This window comes from Hirundo rustica, chromosome 1 (genome assembly GCF_015227805.2).
Source record: "Hirundo rustica isolate bHirRus1 chromosome 1, bHirRus1.pri.v3, whole genome shotgun sequence".
In the NCBI taxonomy this organism is placed as follows: domain Eukaryota; kingdom Metazoa; phylum Chordata; class Aves; order Passeriformes; family Hirundinidae; genus Hirundo; species Hirundo rustica.
Genome location: NC_053450.1, coordinates 133,602,690 through 133,628,426, shown reverse-complemented (window position 1 = coordinate 133,628,426; position 25,737 = coordinate 133,602,690). Strand labels below are relative to the sequence as shown.

At 37.2% G+C, this 25,737-nt stretch overlaps 1 protein-coding gene across 7 annotated transcripts in view; it reads left to right on the top strand.

Annotated features, from left to right (window-relative positions):
• CDK14 (cyclin dependent kinase 14) overlaps positions 1 to 25,737 on the top strand; it is a 349,244-nt gene that overhangs the window by 87,211 nt on the left and 236,296 nt on the right. For all 7 annotated transcript variants that reach the window (XM_040088080.2, XM_040088088.2, XM_040088063.1 and 4 more), the window contains 2 exons: positions 8,844 to 8,938; positions 21,583 to 21,662. In XM_040088080.2, the coding sequence (XP_039944014.1) occupies positions 8,844 to 8,938; positions 21,583 to 21,662 (175 nt within the window). The remainder of the gene's footprint in view (positions 1 to 8,843; positions 8,939 to 21,582; positions 21,663 to 25,737) is intronic.

The window sequence follows — 25,737 nt, the reverse complement described above, 5'->3', positions numbered from 1 at the left end:
AATGACTTTTTTTTGGAAAATCTTAAGTATTTTGTGGTATTAACTCACTCCTCATCTCTGCTGTTCCTCTTAGAAGCTATTACTAATTCCTGTTAATGTTTTTGACATTCCTCTGTTAACACGGAAGGGTTTCAGTTGCTTTGCTTCCAGAATTTTGAAGCAGATGCTTTTGAAACTGTGTTTTTGGTATCTTGTTCTTTTCCAAAGGGCTGGCACTCTACTGCATCCATACAATCTCCTATAATCCCAGTATTTTCTTATGTAAATGACATTAATGCTTCCTCTACTAGTATACTGCTGGTAAGACCTCTAGCTAAACATATGCTTTTGGTAATCTTCCATGGTGACTCACACAGACTTGCTGGATATGGGAGGTGCAAAGGAATTTCTTGAAATACAATTCTTATTTCTCAACTTCCTGTAATTCTCTCTGATTTTTATAGCTCTGTTTGGTGAACTCAGATTTTCCTTCTGCTTGGAGGCATTGTTAGCAATTTTTGACTTTTCCTCACAAGGAAGAGCATGCGGAATAATGGAAGTATTCATGCCAATGAAGAGGGAAGAGCAATTCACAACAAAAGATGGTGTTAGCCCTCTGCTGATCAGGTCACACCTGGTCCTGCCTGGCAGACCTGAGTTATGCAGAGACAAGATCAAGATGCTTTATTCCCATTCCCAGAATAAGAATACATGGTTTCAGGCAGTAGATACCCTGATGCACATTTTATTGAGTGATGCCCATGTGGTTAGTTGCAGAAATGTATCATTCTGTGGTTTTGAATAATACTTGAATTAACAAAGAGTTTAGGGTTTCATCTTTTTTTTTAGACGTTGTCTAGCAGATGCCCTTGCTACATGCTCTTCTGATCATTACATCTTTTTCTTCCATGTCAGCTGCATATTCTCCCTTACTGAGTTTGTACCTGGCTCTCTGGAAATTCTCCTCTAGTTTAGGTTATACCAGTCTGAACAAGCATTTCAGTTTCTGTAAATGTTCTTGAACATGCTATGCCCTCTGGGTCATATGGGCTACAGCTGTGGAGTCATGTTTCAGTTTTGGCTCTGCTTTCTGTAAGCTTTATTTTAAGATATTCTGATAGAGATATGCTATCTTCAATTTGCACTTTCTATGCTTGATTAGTAGAGGAACTGAATTAGAGATAGGCTTCCTTTTAGTTTTTTCCTTTCATCATTTGAAGTCCTCTGTAGCCATCAGGTGTGGAAATGATTCTTAGAGAAGGTACATGGCAAAGGCTTGCAGTCTCCATAACACTCACTGCTTCTGCTCAGGTAAAAGTCCTTTATTTGTCTCAGAAAAATAACATTTTTCCGGATGTAACCTGAAAGACTTTGTTTATAATGCCCTGGGGTGTTAGTTTCTGTTTTGATTAATTTCAGCAGCTTTATCACCTCTCTGGTAGGTATCAGTTTCAGTGTTTGGTAAAGATCACAAAATACTCTGCAGGTGGTATGTTGCCCATTTTGTGTTGTCCGCACCTTTGAAATGCGCTGCACTTTGTGAAGAGAAAGACGAAACATACACAGAGTTTTGGGGAAGCTGGAGCTCCATGGTTCTCCCACAAATTGTCACTTGGAAAATTAATCTCTTGCTTTTGAGCATAAAGTATTTTTCTACAGTTAACATCACACCTCATTGCAACCTGGTAAAATTCCTGTGTAGTTAATTAGTGCAGTAGTGTACAGACAAACATTTTTTGTTTGTTTGTTCTTAATTTTTACACTGAGAATCTTTCCACCTTCTTCACTTGCTTTGAACACAAGAAGACGTCTATGACAGTGATTTCCGAACTGCTTATGCTAATTGAAATTGTATGGGATGAATTTTCCAGCAAAACAGAATTATTCCTTTATCACATCAGAGTAGTGGATAACTTGGAGGTAGTGAAGTAGGTGTTTGCCTACCTGTGCATTACCTGTCAGCCACTGTTGGAAGGGAATTTGGCTTGACAAACCTTTTCTCTGATCCATCCCAACACAATATGTGTGTGTGTATACATATATATTATATACATATAGCTATAGTTGTGTTTACTTACGCATCTCTCTCTCTCTGTCTATATCTTTATAAAAGTCTCATGCTGCGTCCGTTGTCTACCAAGGCAAGAAAATTGTTTTCTTCTTAAATAAAGAAAAGGTAATACTACCTAATAAACTGGATAAAATAAAAAAATAACAACTTAAAAAGCAAACACATGCCACTCTTGCCCAAACAGCTGGTTTTAAAAGATGACTCTAATTATCTGAAAATTTTATTTGAGATTCCTGCTCTTTAGACGCATGATCAAACTCTCCAGTGCAAGGGAGAGTTTTGGTTTATTCAGAGTACACATTTTATACAGTAGAATAGTACTTCTGCACCATATGTAAATAGAATATTGCAAGCTGTATAAAGTAGCCATCTGCTCAAGATTTAGTAATGTAGTGATACACATCAGTTTATTCTCCTTAAATAGCTTAAGCTCCCTGGTGGTGAATTTAAATGTCATGCTAAGATATATGTTCCTACCTGTCAATTACTTCTTAAAAACAAAATCAAGTGAAACACTAACGTTCTGCTAACTCAGATAAATGTAAAAAACCCAAACATTCAAATAAAAATAAGCAATGCTTTACTGCACTGACTCTGCACTCTTTTTGGGACAATCAGCCTTTCTTCTGTTTCTGTAACTTTTATTAGTTTTCAGTCTTGATACATGCAGCTTTCCTCCAAAAAGTACAAGTAAAAAAGCATAAATCCTATAATGATCCTACTGATCCTGTTAGTATGTTGCAAATAAGTTGTGTAAGGAACCTTGCTTTAAAATAGACACTAACATCAAGATTTTTTCTAAAAGTGAGGCATCATTTATGTCTGCCCAAACAAACACTTGCTGTGGCATTCTTGCCTCTCTTCCTCTTCAGATGTAGGCAACCTTCTCTAATTAGGGACCTGTTAATTACTAGCATGACTGCATCCTTCTTGGCTGATATGTTTTATGGAGGTAAGATAATTTCAGAGTTCAGTGTAGAGGGTGGAGTTTTCTCTACTGGCACAAAGGAAGCGTTAATAATCGTTAACCTGAGGGATACTCTCTAGATGAAAAGGCAGATAAAATGTGGCAGTTGAGCCAGCTCCTGAGTTCTAAGAGCCTGGAGAACAAGTGAACAGCTTTAAACATTGCACCATTCACAGACCGCTCTATGGTCGCTTCTGCCCAGATTGCTCTTAATTTATGGCTGTGTGTAAAAGGATTAGGAAGATGCAAGCAACAGGATGGGATCATAGATTGGGAGAACTGAGACTGAGGCTTGGTGTGAATGTTTGAACATCTTTGTATCCCTTGAACATTGCCCTAGAAAACAGTCCAAATTTCAAGATATGGTCAAATTAGCCTATTATTATAGGTTGGATACAACCTGAAATTAGTGTGAAAACTGCATATGGTTTTGTGAAGGAAAGTTTACTCTTGTGACAAAGAATATAAAATGATTAAAAAGTAATTATTATCTTTCATTCTTGTGATTTAATTTCAGTTGAGCTTCTTGGCTTGTGTTTTACTTTCAAATTTTTCTAGCAATCGATTTATTTCTTTTGCGATGAACAAAGCAGATATTCAGTTTTGATTTTCTTTAATTTACAGAAGTACTGTGAAAATAATATTTTTCTCCTAATGATAGTTTTATATTGAAGTTTAATATCCCCCAGTTTAAAAAAAAAAATAAAAATATCTATTTAAAACTTAGACTCGGGTGTGTGACAGTTAAGTGTGACATTCACAAGCTGTTCTGCAGTTATGAAAAATGCATGAGAACATAACCCACACAGCTTCTATAGGAATAGTCAGGTGATTTTCAGTGTAATTTTCCATTAAAGCCTTCTTTATTACATAGATTTTGAAAAATTCTGAGAAAGACAAGTATTCATGTGGCGATGTAGTGCTAGGATTCATACTGCAAGACCTTGTTTTAAACCTATTATCTCTCCTACAGGCTGTATCAATGAAATGGCCATTTGAAACTATGTAGACAGGAAAGACAGTTTCTTCTAATTTCTTTCTTTCTTTGTTATTTTTTATACTCTCACGACAGTTTGAAATACTAGCTTCTTCTATTTCTGTACTCAAGATTTTGGCATACTCTTTCTATCCTTGTTACTATGATCTGTATTTCCTTAACCAGAGGGGAAAAAATATCTAATCTTGGTTACTGCAAGCCATGCTACTAAAAATGCTCACTTCTGTGCTCAGCGGTGCTCTTAGACTAATCTAGTACTGGGAAAAATGTAGGCTTATAATAAGAAAGCTACCTAAAACTATTTCCAAGGAAAGTGAAATATGAAGGCAAACAAGTAAAATTCCCCGTGAGTTTCCTGAAGGGAAAGATCTTAATTTTTCTGTGCTCCAGTTGCCAATGTCCTCTTGGGGATAACGTGATCCACCACAACTTGTGCTGACTTTTCACAGTGACTTGGGACTATGTTCTTCAGAGGCATGAGGACCTTTATTCCCTTTTGTCTCAGTAAATCATTTAGCTTTCCCATTTGACTTCTTTGAAAGGTTTCTCCAGAGCATGAAAATTCACTTTGCTGTGAGTTTTCCAGTTGTATCAATTTCTTGCTGCTTGATTGTTTACTGCCTATTTAACTTTTTGCTGTTAGATAATTCAATCTTGGTCACGTATGCACCTAGGTGTTGGGTTTTATTTCCTCAGCTTTGTAAATTGGGGGTGTTTTTTTGTATAAAGTGAGGAGCTCTAACATGGAGCAACAGGTTTCTTTATGCCTAAGCAGTCCCCATAATGTTTAGTACATAGCAGGGTTGTCAAGCACTGGGAAAGGCTGCCCAAGGAAGTGGTTGACTCACAATCCCTGGGGATAAATTTAAAAGATGTGTACAGATGTGGTGCTTGGGGACATACATGGTGGACTTGGCAGTGTTAGGATTAGAGTAGGTGATCTTTAAAGCCTTTTCAAACCTAAATAAGTCTGTGATTCTCTGTTGGTGTTTTTGATGATTAAAAATCAGTAAGAAGGAGCAGGAGAGATGGAAAAATAATAGCTATAGAAGTGTTGAAAGGTTAGATCCTCAAAAAGAAGCTTTGAAAAAACACACCAAAATACATGCATTCAGTTAAAACCAGTACTGTTTTCCATTGAGAAATATTGTCTGGGTCAAACTGAGGGATTGCGCCAGTTATGTAAAATACAGGGGAATTTCTTGTGAGTCTGCTGCTTGTGATGTCTGTCAGTGGCTGATGCAAGCACTGTACATCTGATGTGCTCTGGATATGTCTCACTCACTATGTGTATTTCAGTCAACTGCATGCCAGGCAGAGTAAGAGAATCCTGTAATTTAACAAACACAAATCTCTGTGTGTATATATTCCCATGTATTTTACCAGAAGAAGTAAAATACTTTGGAAGAAGAAATTGTACTTAAAAGTGGATTTTGTAGATTTGATTTTGTTAAATTAGCATTTAACAAAAAAACACACCAACCTTGCTCTAACAAATAATATTTTTTAAACAGAAATGATTGAAAAGGATAAGCTAATGTGGGGAAATCTGAATAATGAAATTCATATTTATGAAGCTGAAAAAATACCCATATGAATGGGAGACTGTAATAGTAAAGGAAAGTAGGCTGAAATGGTTTTAATTTTCAGCAGTCATGTGGAATTTCAAATTCTTTAGATTCCTTTATTTAGATTCCTTTGAGCTTAAAACTTAATTTTTGAAAAGTTACGCATTTTTGCATTATTTCTGTCTTCACCTCCTTTATAATCCAAAAATAAAAGGGAATATAAGAAGTGTCTGAACTTCTTAACTTTATAGGCAATTTGTAATTAGAAGTTTGAATCAGTGTAAGAGATTTCATTTTTAAAAAAATGGAGACAGTGTTGGGGAAATGTTAAAGCTGTCCCTTCATTGTCTAAAGTAATTGCAATATGATGAGTGTCATTTCATTAAGAAGTATCATGCAAATTATTTATATTATTACATATATTCTTTTGCCTCAGAATTAGTTCAAAAATTTTTAAGTGCTTTTCTCCACCACATGCCCTCAAAAATTGTAAGCCTTTAAAGATTACAAATGCAAGGAAAAAATAGTGTCCATTTTCACAGAGGGGGATCTTATAGTGAAGAACCTGGGCAATCCAGTCCAATGGTGCCATTGGAGCAGAGCTGAGCTCCACTGCAGAGGTGCTGTAAGCTGGCAGGGGGAAGGTGTCAGCCAGGGGTTTTGCTGCACTCAGGGCAGGTGGTGACTCAGGTGTAGGTTTGGGTTGTTTCTGGGCTCACACCCAGCGTGAGCAGGCTCTGGACAAGGGGTGGGGGCTGCATGAGGTCAGTCTTGCTGCCACAGAGCTGAGCCCAGGGAACAGGGCTTTCACTTGTACCCTCAGGAGTGAACTGTCCTGCCCATCCAGCCAACACCAGCTTTTAGTTTTGTCTCTTCTTGGTGAGGATGCAGCAACTTTCAGGAGGAGAATGAGTCAAAAGTCATGGCTTCCAGTCTGTGCTTCTGGCAGCTGTGCTATGGAGCAATGAGCTGAAGGCTGTAGGAGTAATTATTGTTGATGATTTACTGTGTGGTAATGGATTAAAGGCATTCTGTTTCCTGTGAAGATCTTAGGGCTTTACAAGTTGTTGTGACCTTTAGATTATGGTTTCCAGAAGTAGAGAATAAAAGTAAATCTCAGTGTGAAATAAGAATGGATGTGAAACACATGTATACACCGTGTCCTTTCTCTGTCTTGCTATGAGGAAGCCAACAGTGAACTATTCACTGTTAACTAGGGCAGAATTTCCACTCCAAACAAAGCTACTCACTGTGTGTTCATTGCAGCCTGAAATTTGGGAAATACTTTGTGCTCCCTCTTCATTATATGCAAGGCATTTCAACATCTAACCACTTTTTTCCTGAAGTTTTTTAATGTTGCATTAGTCCATAATTGGATAGCTAAATGAGAAGGCTACTTGAAAAAATATTTTAGTCACCTTTATTAGTGACATCTGTAATAAAACTGTGATTTAAAAAAAATCCTAAAATTGTTTTTAACCAGGCCTTTTTAAGCACAGATTGGAAACCAAGAATATTACTGCCTTATCTATAATGAAGTGTTCTAAATAATGTAGCAGGAAGAAGATCTGAGAGTTTCATTATGACAAATTTGTGTAAGTCTACTAATACTTAGGAATTGGATAGCAAAATAATAGGTTGTTCTTTGTATTGGAGAGATGTGAAAGGGCTCAATTTTGCAAACATACATATGTATGTCCTTATGCCATTGAATAGAAAGCTGAAATGTTGATATAAAAAAAAAAAAAAGGTGTGTAGTTGCCAAAGCGCTAGAATTTTTTGCATAGGACAAATGCAGAATAATTGAGTAAAGAGAACGTTTGTATTTTCTGGCTAATGGTTAATTGGGTGTAGTGGTCAAGTTTGAGGAACCAAGTCAGCTTGCCTGGGATGTCCCCGTCTATTTAAATAGAAGCAATTTTTAGGGTCAGTTGATTTAAAACTTTCAACCACAGCTTAGCAAGAATTTACACACAGATGTGCCCCGTACTATAATGTTAATTTCCTTTCAAAAACCTGATACATGAATACTTTTCATAAATCAGACATAGGATCCCAAATGTGAGGGTATCATGTGTGCAGCTGCATATAGCGCAGCTTTATTCATCCTTAATCCCACCTGAATTCAACCTTAACCATGCTGGGTTTGCTTGTCTGCTTTTCTTTGTAGTGTTTAACAAGAGTACTATCAAATCAGTCACTGTGTGTGATTTGAGTGCTCACCCTTCAAACTTTCTCAATGATCTTTTGGTTGGTTTAGGACAGGAGAATATCTGAGCACGGCAGTCTATAAAATACATAGGTGATGCTGAGGGCAGCTGCAGGTCTGTTTTTGCAGTGTCCATCTGGTCTTGGAGAAAAAAATAAAATCCCCTTTCCTTCCAGACAACTGGAAAATGGGGAAATGTGGGAAAATAGGATGGACTTCAAAAAAGTCAAACGTTTTTTCAGAATTTCAGGATGGAAAGTTATAATGATGGGTGGATTTCTATTTTCGCAGTGTTGATTTGTTCTCTCTTAGGCCTGTGTGAAGGGGAGGCAAGTACCAGTCTGTCACAAAGGCCAGCTGAGCTGTCTGGCTCTTTGAGCAAGAATCCTTCCTTAACTTGGTTCAGTTTTAGACTTCTCACTTAGGCTGCAGATATTATCAACTGCAGGACTTTTATCAACTATGTAGAACGTACATTAAAATATGATGTAATTACATCCATATCTGAAGGCTGTAATCATAATTCAGAAGATGACATCATTAAAGATGCTTTCCTGTAGCATTTTGACCATTCTGAACAATGATTGATTTAATGGAACATTGAATACTTAAAGCAATGTTTTTGGATCGGCTTTAGTCTAAAAAAATAAGAAAGAAAAAAATTATTAAACAGCTCTTTTAGTCCTATTTTGTAGGGCGGATTAAGGTTCCTGTTTAGATCTCTAAACATAAATAAGATGCTTTAGTTGTAAATGGTCTTTTTCCCTCTATGAAGTGATATGTGTGAAAAATAAAACAGAATCATCTCTTTGATTAAGAACAAAATCCTTCTGATAGATCCAGTGATCTAAGTGTATGGTTGATATTATCAACTACCATCTGGGTTGTTGAATAAATATTATTTTTTTTCCCTATTAATTTTTTTGTTGTTGGTTACTGAAAACAGGCACGTCTATGAGCCTTGATAATGATATTTGGTCTCTAAAGGCTGAATCAAAGCAGATAATGTTATGGCTGCAATGCTGAAAGTTCTTCTTTTTTGTTTTGTTTAGCCTACAAGCCCTAAGTTTGGAAAAGCAGACTCATATGAAAAACTGGAAAAACTAGGGGAAGGGTCCTATGCTACAGTATACAAAGGAAAAAGCAAGTAAGTGGTGTTTTATTTTCATTTAATTTTGTGTGTAAATGTAAGCAGAAAGTATCAATTAATGTTGCTGAACATGTACATAGATCCCTGTGAATGAAAGGGCTACCAACAGCCATGTGCTCTAGTGAAAGGGGCTGAGACCATATTGTACAGGTAGCATACTGCCTTCACCAGAACAAGATGAGGTTCTTGTTAATCTGATGTTTTGTTAGCACTTAAATGTTGAACTACATTCTTTGTATCCATACCAAATTAATTTCTAGGAGTAAAAGCAAAATATGCTGTCAAGTAGAGTTTTATGGTGGTCTGAGAGCAGTGGTGAATATATGTGTTAAGTTGTTCATTTCTGTTTATCATTATTAAAAAACTTTAATAAAACAACATGAAGGGAATGAATAGAATTTTGGGCTACTCTAGGTTTAGTTTGTTTACAACAGTTTATTTACAATTGTTGCAACTACTCTACCTCAAAATGATTTACTTTATACATGTCACATATTTTTTCAGCCACTCTAATGTTATTTGTTGTAGCTTTTTCATCCCCAAATGCCCTAAGTGCTTTTATATTGCATAAAATAACAGTAAACACACTTAAAAAAAAAATTGCAGTAAACACACTTAAAATATACTTACTTCTGCCAGTGCTTCCATTCAGTTATCTGTTGTGAAGCAGGGGTGACTTGTGCCGTTTGCCATACTTAATGAAGTTTTCATCATCAGATTTCCAGTAATAACAAAGCAGTTCTGAAAGAGGGATTTGGTACATGTGACATCTTTATTTAAAACTTGGGGTAGTCAGTGATACATGAGTGTAGTGGTTTCACGTTCACTAAATTTTGGTCTTAGTACTCACTTTTTTTCTGTAGGAGAGAGACAAGGAGAAAAACAAAGAAATCTTAACCTTAAAAATGAACAAATAGTTTTATTAATACACACTAAAAGAATAGAAAAAGAAAGTTGGGAAAAAAAAGTAAAACAAAACAGAATGAAACTCTAAAAACACTCTTCCTTCCCCTTACAAACTGTTAATTTTTCTACAAAACAACATAAAGAGATAAAACTTGCAATTTTCAGTCAGTTTCACTATCTGACAATAGTCTTTCATCAGTTCTTTAGGAGCAGAGTCTCTCTTAGAGTCATGGATCCCACTGACAACTTAGAACAGTTCTCTTTTGGGTTTTTTAAACTGTCACAAAAACAACCGCCCGGAGAAACCTGCCTTTGTGACCCTCCCAGGAGCAGGTTCCCAAGCTGCTTATGGGTCATGGGTCTTAGACTTTTGCATACTGGGGTGTCACCTTTTACAGATGAATAACTCCAAAAGCAAAGGATTCTTCATCTCAAGGTACAGAGATATCTTCTCACTTCTTCACCGGCGCAGAAGGTTTCTCATCTCTATCTTTGTTCAGGCGTATTAGAGGATTAATATTACTTAGTCTATCACAAACACTTTTGCTCAAATCCACACACAAATCTAAGCAATCGTCTCTCCAAATGCATATCTTTCCCATGATGTAAAGGAATTGATCTAAATATAGAGTTCATTTCCATGGCTCAAATACGAATGGAACAACCAACTCTTCAACCCTCTGTCCCAATAGTCTTTTCACTATTGCTCTACTGACTTGATGCTGTTTCTTCTTTATGTTCACTCTGTCCCTTACTTTTCTCTCTCAGAGAAGGGCCAAGCTCTGGAAGCTTCATGTTGCCAAGAAAGGGTTAAATCTGCTCAGAGTCTCTTCTCTCCTGTGGTAGCTCATGGTATTAGATGTTCAAGGCCGCACTGGTGAGGGAGGAAGAACTCAAGCACAAACATCGGAGATCAGAGCACCCAGGCAGTTCAGAATCACAAAAAAACCCAGGCAGGATCATAAATGCCTTCTCAGCCCAGCCCTCGGTGTAAATCGGGGTGGCCTCAGCCCAAATGGTGCCCACAGCTCTTATCAGGGCCCAGCAGAGATCTCTCCCTGCTCCAGGGAAGTCTGAAGAAAGTAGCTGTTGTAAAGCAGCAACCTCTCCTTCCCCCCCTTCACCGGGAGCCGCTGGAATCCGGCCAGGCCTGAGGCCAGCTCCCGTCCCCCAAGAGGGGGGAGCAGCAGGCCCAGCTCGATGTCACCTGTCTCTCTCTGGCCAAAGGAAAAAAAGAAAAGGACCCACCTACAGGAAATCAAGGGGTTTTATATGGTGCTTCCCAAAGTCGTAGCCAACAATTTTCAGTGGTCAAAACAGATGCCAATATTCCAACTAACCCTCTGATAGGTACCTGTCTCTTCCGAAGCAATTCCCAGGTCCTGACCCAGAGAATCATTCTACATTCCTCTATAGCTAAAAAACTAACCTGTACTAACCCATGACAATGAGGCAATGCTGCCATTCCAGCAGAGAATACCATGATGGTCATGGGACAGAATAACTACTGAAAGAAAGAAAATATGTCCTAACATTTTCCAGGTCATTAAGTTGGTTAGGTACTGAAAATTATCTTTTTTCACTGAATATTTATAATAAATCAGAACAAGGGCTTCCTCATCTCTCAATAGCTTGCTTAGGAATTGACAAGCATAATGACAGCTGATAGGAATAAAAACATGCTCTAAATGTAGAAGAAATATTCACACTTCCGCCATGCCACTGCAGGTATTGTCTTTCACTGGCAGCTTTCTTCAAGGAAACACTATTACATTGTGTTGTAAACGGCTCAGTTATGCATTACCATAAGTTCCAGACATTATACATGTGTAAGCTTTTTATTTGGGTCTATGTAATATGAGAAAACAGTATAGATTTCAGCTTGTGCCTTATTACTAAAATCCTTTAGTAAAATCACAGTATCTGATGACAGTCAGTCCATATGTCTCGGCTTTCAGTAAGACTGAACTAAGGCAACAGAGTCACTGCATGTCCTGTCAGTCAGTGGAACAGGCTGAAATTCAGAAACAAAGCAAAACCCTTCCCTGAAGCTATTGCATTAATAGTGAACATGTAATGAAATATAGATTGGTTAGAAATACTCATTTTAGTAGAGTTGCCTGCATATCTGAAGGAAATACTTCAATGATTTTAATGGTACTTGAATAATAAATTGAAATTACTGGGCACACTGCATTCTCTATTATAAACAGGTTGCTCTGAGTAAGTAGTGAGAGTTATAACAATTATGTATGACTTTGTCCTGTGGCTTTGTAACATCTTATGCAAGGTCTTTAAAATGTCTTCTGAAAAAAAGTGTGTGTAACTAGAATGTGGATGAGAATTCATATGCAGAGAATATTTCTACTGTTGTATTAGTATTCCTTCACCTGTTTGAATATGACCTTTTTTCTGCCACTGAGAATTGAATCATTTCTGTATTATCTAGCACTATCTAGATTCAGCACCTCCAGTCCAGGCTTCTGTTTCTTGAACTAGAGAGACAGTTGAATTACTTCACAGCAGGAAGAGGCTGTACTTTAAGAACTCAGGAAACACTGCAGGTGTTATCTGTTATTTCAAAAGGACTTGTTTGTTGAGGTAATGCGGCCCTGTTACCTCTTCTGTCCCTGTGAGAAGGTGAGGAGCCATAGATGAACAGGTGTGGGGTGAATGCATGGCCCAACAAGGGCTCTGGCCCATCCCTGCAGTATTTAAAAGATTTAAAAGTATTTAAAAGATGTGCAAGTGTGGCACTTAAGGACATGTTTTAGTGGTGAGCTTGGCAGTGCTGGGTTAATGGCTGGACTCAGTGATAGAGGTCTTTTCCAGCCTAAGCAATTCCATGATTCTATGGCTGAGACCTGAACCTGGCTCCTGCTTTTCAGGCAGGTTAACTCTGACTGTTTATCGCTTTATTTTAAAATGGTACAGGAATAGAGATTTTTTTTCTTAGACTCTGATATGGGTATGTAGGGTGAGACTGATAATGCATCACTGTGCTCCCCTGCCTACAGACTCAGTGGGAATACAAATAAGCGAAAGAGATCTGTTTATTTTGGTACGGGCCCAGTTTGACTGCTGAAGGATTAAGCTCTCATGGTACAATGCAGAATGCAGACCCATGATGGGAAAGCTGAAGCTGGTATTGCACAACAAGTAGATTTTGGTCAAAATGTTTGAGAATCCCTAATAACCAACTCTAATGCTTAGTTTCTTCATTTTGCCAAAATGTTTCTGAGATGTGAACTTAAATGTAGTTGAAGATGGAAAATTTAAGATTGTATGTATTGTCTTTTGAATGATGCTTTGTACTCAGAATTATTTTGCTCAGTATTTTTCACTAGCTGCATGTGGCAAATAGAGTTTGGGGTTTTTTATGCATTTCCTGAGATACAGTTCAGGTTTTAAAATCATTTCCCCTGCTGATCATAATGACGGAATAAAACATTATTAATCTTAGCATACTATTTGGAGAGACTAAAAGATGCATACCTGCCTAAAAAGACACTAAATCAGCCATTCCCTTCCTAAAATTTAAAGTCATATATGCTGTAACTTGCTTTCAGAACAATCCTGGCTTTTTGCACCTTGGAGTAGGATAAATGGTACCAAGCCCTTGTCTTCCTATAAAACTCATTGCTTTTCTATCTTTTTGAGCATCTGTGCTTGTATTCCAGGAAAGTGAAATGAAATGGGCTAAATTCCTTTTACTGGATGATTGATTTCTCTTTCTGTAGTCAGATAAAAATGGATCCCTGGGGTGAAGAAGCAGCAGAGTGAAGAGGACTGTGTTATTGAGGAAAGTGAAGCATTATTCTCTTAGGCTGGGCTTTTTTGTTTGTAGGAGAAACAGCCAAGCAGTCATTTTTTTCTGGCTGACGGTTGCATCAATAGGTAAATCTATTTGATTTCATGTGTTGCACATCAGATGGGTGTAATGAAACTCATCTTGGCATGTTCATTTTCTACTTTCATTCAGGCTAGATTCTCATATTTTACTTAGTCGTAAAAAATCACAAGAGGCTGCTTACTGCATAAAAATCAGATGACTTTGAAGGGATTTATTTTAATGTAAAATTTAGAAAAAATGGGCTGACTAATTTACTGTTCACTCTGTAAAAAATGATGCAAGTTCCATTGACTCTGTATTTGATTAACACCTTGGACGTTTGCCATACAATAGGTGCAAAGCAATGGGTGGCCTTTGAATTCCTGTATCATCCTGTGTGGCTGGGCTGAGGAAGTGCTGCCTGTCTGTATATTGATACGTGTGTCTGCCTGCTGCCATTGACCTTCTTCCCTGTTGAGCTTGATTATAAATTTACCTGAACATACAGCAGTGGGATCTGGCTTGATCTGCGGCGCATAAATGTTGATGTGACTTGTGAATCTGGAGATGAAGCTGGTGACAGCACAAAGGAGCTGCTGCCAACCAGAGCCCCTTGCAAAGCAGCATGGAGGCCTTGTTCCCCCACTGAGAACTCTGCATATTGCACTTAAGAGAAAAACCTGTGCTTTTGGCAATTTTATGTGTTGGCGTGCTTTCCATCCTCTCCCACTGTGTCTGGTTGCCCTTCAGGGCAAAGAATTAAAAAAGATTCCCTCAGTCAAAGCAATGTGATCTGTGACTGCTGCTTGCACAGCACATGTCTGTGTTTTGAGAGGCATGCCAGTGGTCTCTCCAACGTGATCTTGATTTCCTTCTTGAATGTCCATGTGATTTTTTACTGTACCTTTTCCTTTTTGGGCACCCTTACTGAATTGCACGTGCTCATAGTATTGCAAAAATGTGTAGAATTTGTAACAACTCCATCAAGACATTTTTGCCTATTTCCCCTATCACAAAATTTCATAATTTCAACTTACTCTTAATAATACACTTGTTCTAATGAATTCTGATCCCTATCCTTTTTAACTATTAATATGAGAAGTCAGTAAGGCACAGAGCAGAGCACAGAGCAGAGCACAGTAGAAGCTGTCAACGAGAGCTCAAATGCTGCAGAGATAGGGCAGTCCTTCCATCCAGGCCCCTCTCTCATTACAGTTCAAAATCTGAATTTTTTGTTTTCAAGGTGACTCCAACTTGTATCCAAAGATAAAATGTATTTTTTTCAGGAACCCTGGGCATTTGACATTTACCTCCATCAAAGGCAGTACCTTTTACTATTCACCTTAAAAATCAATAGGGAGTTCATGGTGCAAAGTGGAGAGAAATCATGCTCAGGCAGGCATCATGCTCTGTACTGGTGTTGTTTCCATGCTGTGTTATTCTTGAGGCAGCAGGGAATCTTTGAATAATCAGGGTGAGCTACCTCTGTTTGTTATTGGCATGATGTATGGCAGTGTGTTATGAATACAGCTGACCATAATATTTCATGAATATGTGTGTGGATGGCTGCTCACAAGAAAAGGGATGGTGTGTGTATTTTGATTTTTATGTTTATGGTGCTGAAACCCTCACTGAGGATGGCTGACAGGACTAATTGCTGTTCTGACTTTTGTTTTTGAAGTTGCAGAATTTCTTTTACTTGTCCTGAAAGCTCTTTGACTCTGATTGGTTTTTTATGTTCAATCTGTTGCAAGTGCCACAAGTTTGCGATGGTCAAGCTGCCATTTTTCAGTCATTCCCCAAGCTTTACTCTGTGCCCATGTGAGGTGTTGTGTTCACAGGCTCCCTGTACAACAGGAGCCTGTTCACAGGCTCCCTGGACTGTACAACAGTCCAGTTCACAGGAAAGTTTTTCTTCCTATTATGGCCAATTTATTTAGACTGATATTTCAAAATTACTCTGATTCATGTTGCCTTCATTGCCTTTCTTAACCTTTTCTTTATTTCTTGAAAATTTTGTGAAATTAGTGTTCTACAAATGAAATCCTCTTTTCATCTGAGAATAACAGATGGTTGGAAAAGGAATACATATTCATGGGTTACAAAAAGGCACTTTACGGCTACCAACTCGGCTTTCTTTTTTTCCCCCCTCATTTTTAAATTTATTTCCTTAACTGATTTTTGTAGGAAAGTTATGACATAGGATTTTAAAATGTGTACATAAATGCTTTAAAAAAAATCTCTTGCATTGTAAATCTTTAATAAAAATAATTACTTAAAGTTGAATTAGAGAGAAATTTAATGACAACTAGATGTGCAACTAAAATACCAAATAGTGGAAAAAAATAAAGTAGAGTAAGTACTAAAAAATAGAGTAAGTACTAAAATAGGATACTAGGATTCTAACTAGAAGATGAACCATTGACTATATTAATCACTTACCAAGTGAATTTCTCAGCATTTAAAAGAAAGATTAGGAAACTTTTTCCCCATAGTTGAATATATAAAAAGAACATCACACTAGATGTGCTGTGCTTCAAAAGCAGTTTGAGGAGGTGACTTAGTATTATCTCACATAGCAGGGGACAAAACTGAAGAAAGTAGGTGTATTATATTACTTACCTAGGACTGCCCTGCAAAACTTGGTAGAAAAACTAGGATAGACTGTAGTTATATTACATACATGTGGTAGAGTTACTGGGTCGTACCTTATTGGCCATATGTGCATGATTGGAATGGTAGGGAGAATAGTGAAGTAATTTGCCAGCTGCCATTGTGCACCAAAGCATTTTCCAGTTAGCTGATCAGTGACATCTCTCAGAAGATCCCTTGTGACTGTCAGTGTGCACAGTTATAAGAATAAGAGGCCACCTTATTTATAAGGGATAGGTCTGCATTTTTATTCAACTTCTCTTAGTGTGAGCATCAGTGGGGTGTGGGGAGGTGTGAGGTGTGAGGAGGAGGATGGTGCTCAGCGCTGCTTTCCCTGCTGCCCTTCCAGCAGGCATAGGTGGAGTACAGCCCCGTGCTTAGCTGAGCTGCTGGGTGGTTTGGACTGATGTGAGCTGGGGGACGGGAATGAGGGACCTGGAGGTAAACTCTTACCTGCTCCTGTTCAAGTGAGGGCTGCCTCACTGTACCAGACTGCCTTGACTCCCGAGTTCCAGTGACAGCACTAATTAATAATTTAAATCCTGCATCTCTCAGGAAACTCTTTGATCTTCTGTTTTTTCAGCCCTAATAAATGTCAGCATTATGAAGTATCTTTAATCCACTGGCTTCTACTAAGACAAGGTAACTTTTGTCTAGGATGAGGTTAAAAGATGGTAGGATTCAAAAAGAGAAATTCAGGGCCTCTCTTAGTCCCTTGAGAATTTACATGATTGGGCTTTAGTACAACTGGGGTGGCTTTTGTAAACTAGAAATGTAAGTCCTCTTTAGTAAGAAAAATATAATATAAACCATGTTTACACTGAACTGTCTTTTATGTTAATGATTAAAAGAAGAGTTTCCCTCAATCTGGAATTAGTTATTCGTTGGTAGAATAATCAGAGGTGACTAAACCTGCAGTGAATGTGCCTCTGTCAGGTTTCTTCAAAGGAAATTTCTGGCAGAGCCTGGTTTCATTAGGCCCCCATGGTCTGTTTGGAGTTTTAGGTGTCTGTTTATGACATTAATATCACCACAGAGTAGATCTAATTAGATATTCTCAAGGTTTGATCATTAAACTTTGAGATTTTCCTGTAAATGAATATTTAACAATTGAAAGTTACTTTTCTTCATAAGAATTAGTTTCTTGAAATTTGTATCACAAATTAGAGCATCATCCCAGTATCATCTACTGATTTTTCTTTACAGAAGTATTCCTAAGCTTAGCACTTGCTCAAATTATGAGCTCAACCTCAACTCGGGCCAGTGGTAAAATTCAGTATTAAATAAACAGCTTGAAATCAAAAATGGCAGACTTTATGTTAATTGACTCTTTTAAATGTGTATATTTAGAACATTTATTTGTCTAAATATATCTGAAGAACTTAAGAAAATAGTGTTATGGTACTGTTTTGTTCTCTGTGGCATCGTCAGCATTATCCCCAATGCAGCCAATTAAGTAATCAGTTACTTTATATTCATCAGTATTATATGTTCTTAATGATGCATTAAAGCATTAAATAAATTCCAATCTTCTCTACTTTCTCATAAATGGTCATTTTTTATAAATGTATTTATTTTGGTAGTGCTGATATATGCCGGTTTAGAAAATGCAGAATGACATGTTAAATTAGCATTTTTTGTAATATCTGGCTCATTTGTATTTTTTATAATATGCAGACTTTTACTTTATGCTGCATAAAACAATTTGGACTAATTTTTCTTTTGCCTATGTTCCATATATAATCAGACATTTCTTAGAAGAGATTATATAATGTTAAAGTGCTGAATTTCCATAAATTGGAAAACTGTCCATCAGGTGCAGGTGTTTTCCCTAGAGTAAAGTAGTTTTTTGTGATAACTAGAGAGGCTTTAGGACTTCTGTACTTTCTCTGAAGGCTTTTCAATGAGAAAGAGAAAGTGAGTTAGTTTAGGAGGGAGGATGGCTTAAAAATAGGAATTCTTTAGTCAATATTGTCTTTAATAGAAACTAATGAGGCTGTTGACAAGATGGGCATAAGATGATAAGTGTAATCTTTGACACAGTGAAGTGTATTGTTCCGAGAAGATGTGAAATTGTTTGCTTTGGACAGTGAGTAATAGAGGTGGTTTAATGAATCCTAGATGTTAAAAGAGTAAGCAGTGTTGCCTTTTCACTGTCTAAAAGGCAGTCTGCTTGTCAGGTTTTTTACTTGTATTTGAAAATAATGAAAATACTGATCATGCTTTGAAAGTTGTGGAAGACAAATGTGAAGTAATATCTGGAAGGAGTTCTGATAACCTTATCTGATCACATCTGAAGTCTGCAAAGACAGGTATTGATAGGTTGCAGAGGTAATTTTACCCACTTTTCCTTTTTTCAGTGTTGTTTCTAAGGAAATTGCCATATTATTTTGACATGGCATCACAAGTTTCAGGGTGTAATTTCAGGACATAACTGGCTTGATCCCGTGGCACATTTCTTCTCAAAAGGTGGACCCAGTTCTTATGTATTTTCTTGTGGTGTTTTGTTTTCTTTTTTTCGTTTTCGTTTTCTTTTTCTTTTTCTTTTTCTTTTTCTTTTTCTTTTTCTTTTTCTTTTTCGTTTTCTTGTTCGTTTCTTTTTCTTTTTCTTTTTCTTTTTCTTTTCCTTTTTCTTTTTCTTTTTCTTTTTCTTTTTCTTTTTTTTCATGCCTTCATAATTATTAAAAAATATTATTTAATTCTTCTTGGAAGGGCCAGTCTTCTCTTATTTAAGCTCTCTAAGGAGTCTCACTGTAAAGTCTAGCATAAATGAGAGCAAATACAAGACAGTGTCAGGAATGTGTGGCAAGGATTAAGCAGGAGAAACCTGATGAGGCAGCCCTTAGCTCATCTCTTCAGCATCACCTAACTGCATCATGAGATTGCATCAGTGGGAGGATAATTAAAGGATGTGAATGTAAACCCTAGCTCTTTAATTGATACTTCATAATTTCTCACATCTCCAGTTTTATATGCTCCTGTTTATAGAAAATTAAATGGAAAAAAAAATATTTTAATGACTTGTCGGTCACTACTAATGGGTAGTAAGTGAGAATAAGGAGGCTGTTGTATTATAGAAATTATAGATTGATATTTTGGAGATAAATTATATTAAAGAGAAGAATGAAATCCCGAGGAACACTACTTGAGGTTAGTTTGATTATTTTGATAGTATAAGAGTTGCCAAGATGTCTGTCAAGATGATGACAGGTACCAATGACAAAGGGGCAATGATAACTAAAAAGTACAGCTCATCTATTGTGTTTAATTGTGAATTCTTTGAAGCTGGTTCCATACTACTGTTTTTGCGTTATATATTACTCTTTATGAACCAATGGAATGTAGAACTTCAGATTAAAAAAAACATAAACCACACAATGTTGCATGGTTTTGTCCTTCTCAATCAAGGGACATCATATCCCTGTTTCCTTAATACCACTTTGATGTGTTTTTTTCATTGTATTTTATATTGCCTTCTCTGAACACAGAATATGTCTTGTTCTTTATCTGCAAAAGAATTTTGCTTTTCTTACTTAAATTCCTCCTGCAGTTATTTCATCTCTTGCAAAATATTCAAGTTCTCCAGTTATCTAAGTAATACATAGAAGATAGGTAGGGGGGTGGATTGACAGAAGAATTGAAAACTACACTTGTTTATGAACTGCATGTCTGTCATCAGTCCTTCTGCTTTTAATATGGTTCATGGATTCTCCTGTCTGAGCATGACACATAAAGTTACTTGAGGCAAGGCTTATCTTTTCCTGATGCCATAACTCCTGTTTAAATCCTGCCCCACCCCGCCCCCCCCCCCCCCCAAAAAAAAAAAAAAAAAAAAAAAAAAAAAAAAAAAAAAAAAAAAAAAAAATCCAGGCGAGTTAAGCTGATAATTTCCTTTCTCAGTGGCCTCAGACTTGAACTGGTGCCAGCCTGAATATTATGAGTAATTGGAAGGTGATGAGTAAACCCTCTTTTGATAACCAGGGTTTCTTAACTTGCTCAGAGTCATTGTGCAGTGTTCTGTATAGGGCTAATGAGGTTTTGGTAATTATAAAAGAGGAGTAATCAGAAGAAACAGATAGTAGCCATCCGTCACCGAACTCATATAACTGCAAAAATTAAAAGCCTGAGGGAGAAGATGAATTCAGTGTTGGTGGAGAAGATGAATTCAGTGTTGGTGGTTGTGTGTATCATCTTGCTTTGAAAAGTATTACATCTTCTAGGGCCATCCCTCTTGTAGTACAGTAGAGAATTGCCTCCATGACTGCAGGAGTGTAAAGTCTCCAATGCATCCTTGAGCTTTGTGGCTGTGAAGGCTAATTTTTGCTTTTACAGAAATAAATATTATTAATAATAATAATAACAATATTTTTTTAAACTGTATTATGCCATTTTGGTAGTTTATCCTCACCATTGCTTGTCATATATGGGAAGTCTGTTAAAGTTTCATGGTATGAGTTTGTTCTTGAAGTGGGTAATGAGTATCAGCTTTGTTCCATTTTTGTGAGATTTTATTTGGATAAACTGAACCAACTGGATTTTTTTGAAAGGCCTGGATGTAATTCATGTCTGCTAAAATTTTGAACACTAAAAGTGAAACAAGCCAAATATATTTTACACTAAAATGACCTGTTAAGAACTTTTGTCTCTTGGAGTATAAAAGATTTTTAAACTTATAAATGAGAGTTATTATAATCTAAAAGTAGCCTGGACCATGTAGTCAAGAATATGCCTCAGGAACAATCCTTTCCTAGTGGGAAATGGCCAGAATGACCTAAAAATGATTTCGTTATGCAAACTTTGTAGCTATTTGAAGGCTATAATAATGTGTATCATGCAGTGGGAAGGAGGTAATCAGTGTAAATCTTGATATGCTGCAAGTGAAGTGATTGATGAAAATCATATGCCTTTTTCTTTGAACTGTTTGATCAAATAATGAACAGATATTTTCTAATGAAATTTTTAAATGTGTTACTTCTTAACAAAGCTTCAGTAACAAAGCTGTGGCAGAAAGGAAACAGATTGACTCACAGAAAACTGAGATCATTTCTTGGATTGCATCTGAGTGTGAAAATATAAAGTTGACATTATGGAAGCTATGGAAGCTTCTTACAGTGCTATAAATGGATCACTGGCATTGAAGAAATTGAATAATTTCAAGTACATGATAGGAAACAACTTCTATTATGAGAAATACTGTTTCTGCTATCATTTTGGCTTTTCTAAATTTCTCCTTCCCCTCTTTCCCTTTCAGGGTAAATGGAAAGCTGGTGGCATTGAAGGTGATTAGATTACAAGAAGAGGAAGGAACCCCATTTACTGCTATCAGGGAAGGTATGCACTCACATTTAATGATTATATATGTGGGGTTTTTTTCTAATTACATTGCGCTTCTTATTTCTATGCCAAGCCATAGTGAATAGCCTGAGAATTCAAATTATATGGTTATGTTCTCAGTAGGAAGAAACTTTGGTGCTTCAAAACCAAAGCCTCTGGTGTGGGAGTTCTTGTTAAAGAATGCAGCTCCACCTGTGTCTTGGCTCCTGTTAGATTTACTATACAAGTAAATCTAGACAAGTACTTTAAGATGACGTTTAAGGTGGGGTCACTCTGGAAGATGGGGGAACTGTGTAAAACACACTTCTTGCCTGCAGGCAGTACCTAGGATGAGGGTAGATGTGATTTTTCACATATATGCAGCATGAAGTAATGACAAGCATTTCTTGATAAAGGCAATCAAAAGATCACGGAGCAAAACTGCAGACGCTTTTGAAGCTGTGTGTAGTTTGCAACTAGCTTTTGTTTGTTTTTCCTTCCCCATGGACTCTTTGCGTGGCTTGGGAATTAATCCTATCTCGTGTGCTTGGAGATGCCTGTTAAGCTTTCTGCTCCACTCCATTATCCTTCCTTGTCAGCCTCTCGTGGTCCCTAGTGACAGCTGCTTTATCTGAGTCTGTCTGTGTTGAGCTCCTTTGCACGAATTGCTGGATATGCCTTCTTTGTGTGGTCATTCTCTCTTAGAAGGTACTAAAAATGAGCCTTATTAGAGAAATAATAAACAATTTACCATCACACCACTGGTTCAGACGCAGCTGAAATTGGTAACAAACTAAAAAGATTTAACTCTTATGACTTTGAGGGCCCTTTTAAAATAGTACTAACTGCATAATTCCCAGAGTGAGGTGAGCCAGGGAGATACTAGAAAATCACAGGGTCCACAGTTGGCCCTCCACATGAGATGTGTGGCTTCATGATCATGACAGCCCCAGACACAGCAGTCGTAGCTCCCTCGTGCCTTGCTCCTGCAGCCATGTGTCTTCTGTGTGTCTGTCTGTACAATGGGCCCATTCTGGAGTCGGCTGGGCAAAATCCCCCCCTGTGTCATGTGACTGACACCCTGAAGTTAGACGTCTCTAAATTACTGTGGATTTCCATCCCAAGATTGTGCATTTTAAAAGTGGCATTTTCACAAAGGAGAGAAAACCGTGGGTGGCCAATTTATAAAGGAATTTCCGCAGTTCTTCTTTACTGCTTCATCTGAGTAACAATTAGTGAATGATTTGACACATTTATTCATAACAATATCTATTTTATCTGTGAGCTGTCTGTCCCTGCAGCTGTGCTGTGATAACGAGGTGTGCAGAGGGTTACGGGTGCAGCTTTCAATATCTGTAATGCTGAGTTCAAATTATAACTCAAGTCTCAAATATGTTTATTGTTCTTTAGGTTTATAGTTGATATGGTACTGACTTAATGAGAGAAAAGTAAATACGGCTTTCTTGTGCCTTTTTAGTGACACTTAAAAGGTTTTTTAATGTGAACTTGGTCTAGATGAAAGTTTATAGCACTATAACTGTCAAATGCAGTATAATCCCTTTTCCTTCATAACATCTTGTGTGAGCTCAGTATACGGAAGTATTTGCTAGGAACAAGAACAGAGATTTTTCCCACTTGATATATTAAAAAAATGATAAAGGCACACTTGCATGAAAATATTTCTCACACTGTCATTGGAAAGTTTTCTTTTTAGCTGTGACTCAATACTGTGGTTGAAGCCAGTTAAAACTCTGGTGCTTTAATATTATTAGAACAAAGGTCTTGTCTAGAAAAGCTCTTGAAGTTAATAATTAATACTAATTTAACTGTGTGGTGTCTCACTGATTATGATAGAACTGTGTGCATTCATTGTATTTTTAAGTCTTCACCTAAGCTGAGATTAGATCCAAAGAGTATTAGGATAATAAAAAGTTTTTTCTCTACTCTTGTAGACTCTTGGTCATGTGGGGTCAAACTTGGATTATAGGTTTTTTATGAGGGGTTTTTTTTGGTAAATGAAATTGATAGTGAAACTTCCATCAGGAGCTGTCAATATAAGTGCAATGTTGTATGTTTTATGTCTTGTCACACCTGATACGTAAAATGGGAAGGGGGAAAAAATCTGTATTTATTTAGGCTTTGACTTTTCTGTTGTTGGTTTTGATTTTGTGAGAAACAAATATTAGGACCAGAAAAGTAAGGAAAGCTGTATGACAAATGCAGTTTTTAGAAGGTGACCTCATTGATGTTGTGCCTGGCCTTTAGTATTTGAAAGTAACATTATGGCCACTACAGCTGTGGGCTTCACTAGCAGGGCTTTAGGAAGCTGTTGCTTTCCTCCTGGCAGCGTCTAATCCATCTTGGACATGCTGTGTTCTGTAATGCAGCCTAGGCTGCTGTCATGGATGGGGAAAAAGGGTGGGGAAAAAAATGGAAAAAAGAAATGCTTCTATGAGCTCTGGAAATTATCTGGTAAGTTTGATATGGAAAACCAGTAAGAATGGGACACTGTGTTAAGCAGTTTTCTCTTGAACTTTGATGACTAACTAAGGGCTCCAGTGCTATAATTTAGGCTGGGACAATTAGAACAAGGACAAATACCACTGAAGATGAGATCAACTTCTAATATCAGTTATCTGAGGGATAGTGTTCTCCTAATGGAAAAATGCATATATGGTGGTATGAGCCAGAGGTCTGTTGGAGGACATTTCTTTCCAAACTCTTTCATAATGGAGAAACCAGGCAGCTTTCATCTTGACTTGTTACTTATTTTCTAATTTTCCACCAATGCAAGGCAAATTCTGGCAGAAGTCTAGTTGGTTGTAAATTAAAACTGCAGTTAGAAAATTGTTTAACATTTTTCATGAGTAACATTTAGAGTTTAATACTTCTCTCTCTCCTTCAGTAAAGCAGTGAGAGAAGATAGCATTTCTGCTTGGCGCTCCTGAGGGGGATGCTGTGTGATGTTAATTAGGGGGAAGTTACAGGCTGAAATCCTAAGCAGTGGTCATGCTGAGGGAATGTTGTAGCTGTCTATGTACAGGGAAACATATTGTTACTGTTGAGGCGGCAGCAGAATGAAGCTCAAAGTAAAAGAAAGCAACAAAGGAAAAAGACTCAAGGAAGTGGGAAAATGAAGGAGATGAATATGAATCTGTGACTGTAGACAAGCACTAACTTGGTTGAAACAAAAAATGGAAGGAAAAGTGAAAAGCAGCTCCAACCAAACAAAAACCCAGTAAAGCTGCATAAGGAAAATAATAGTTAATTTTAGGGCCTGGGGGAGGTTTAGCTGAAGCTTCAATTAAAGCTTATAAAGTAAGTTTGCTTTTACATCAGATATGGGTTTGTGTCTTCTACCATCAAAGTTACATAGGTTTAAATGAAAAGAGGTGAATATGGCATATTCATGGTGCTGTTCAGTTCTCTATTAAGTTTCTAGAACAAAATTTAGAAGTAGCCTGTGCTAAATGTTCTTTCAACTTGGCCTGAGTCAGATGTATCAGCTTATTGTATGCAGTTTATAGGAAGTTTCCCTCTGAATTTAATTAATTTAATCTGAGATAATCTAATTTACTATTGAAGAGCCCAAGGAGAAAAAAAAAAAGAAGGAATAAAGGAGAAAAAAGCACAACTGATTTGGTGTATATACCTGAGTGGGATAAATCTATGAGATTTTCTGATAACATAGATGTGAGTGGTTCGGGTCCCCATATTACTGTTGTGGGCTAAATGTGCCTGCAATAGAGTTGTCTGAGACACTGTGGAGTCTGAATGTCATTTACATCCTATTTGTTCATTTAGAATCAATTTGGTAGTATACAGATTGCCAAATTATTTGTTTTCTGAGTTGGTGAAGTTGTGGCTTATTCTTTTACTTAATAATGCTCGTTGTCAACTGCTCAGAGACAGCTCAGCATCAGACTTGAAGTATTATTATACCCATGGCAGCCAGGAGAAAAGTTCACTGACCTTAACTTTTATCTCAGATTTGATTCCCTTAATTTCCTGCGATATCATATGTTCATCTTGGCTAAATACTGAACTGTGTGGAAGTTCTGATTCTGGGAACAGCTTGATTTACAGTTCTGTA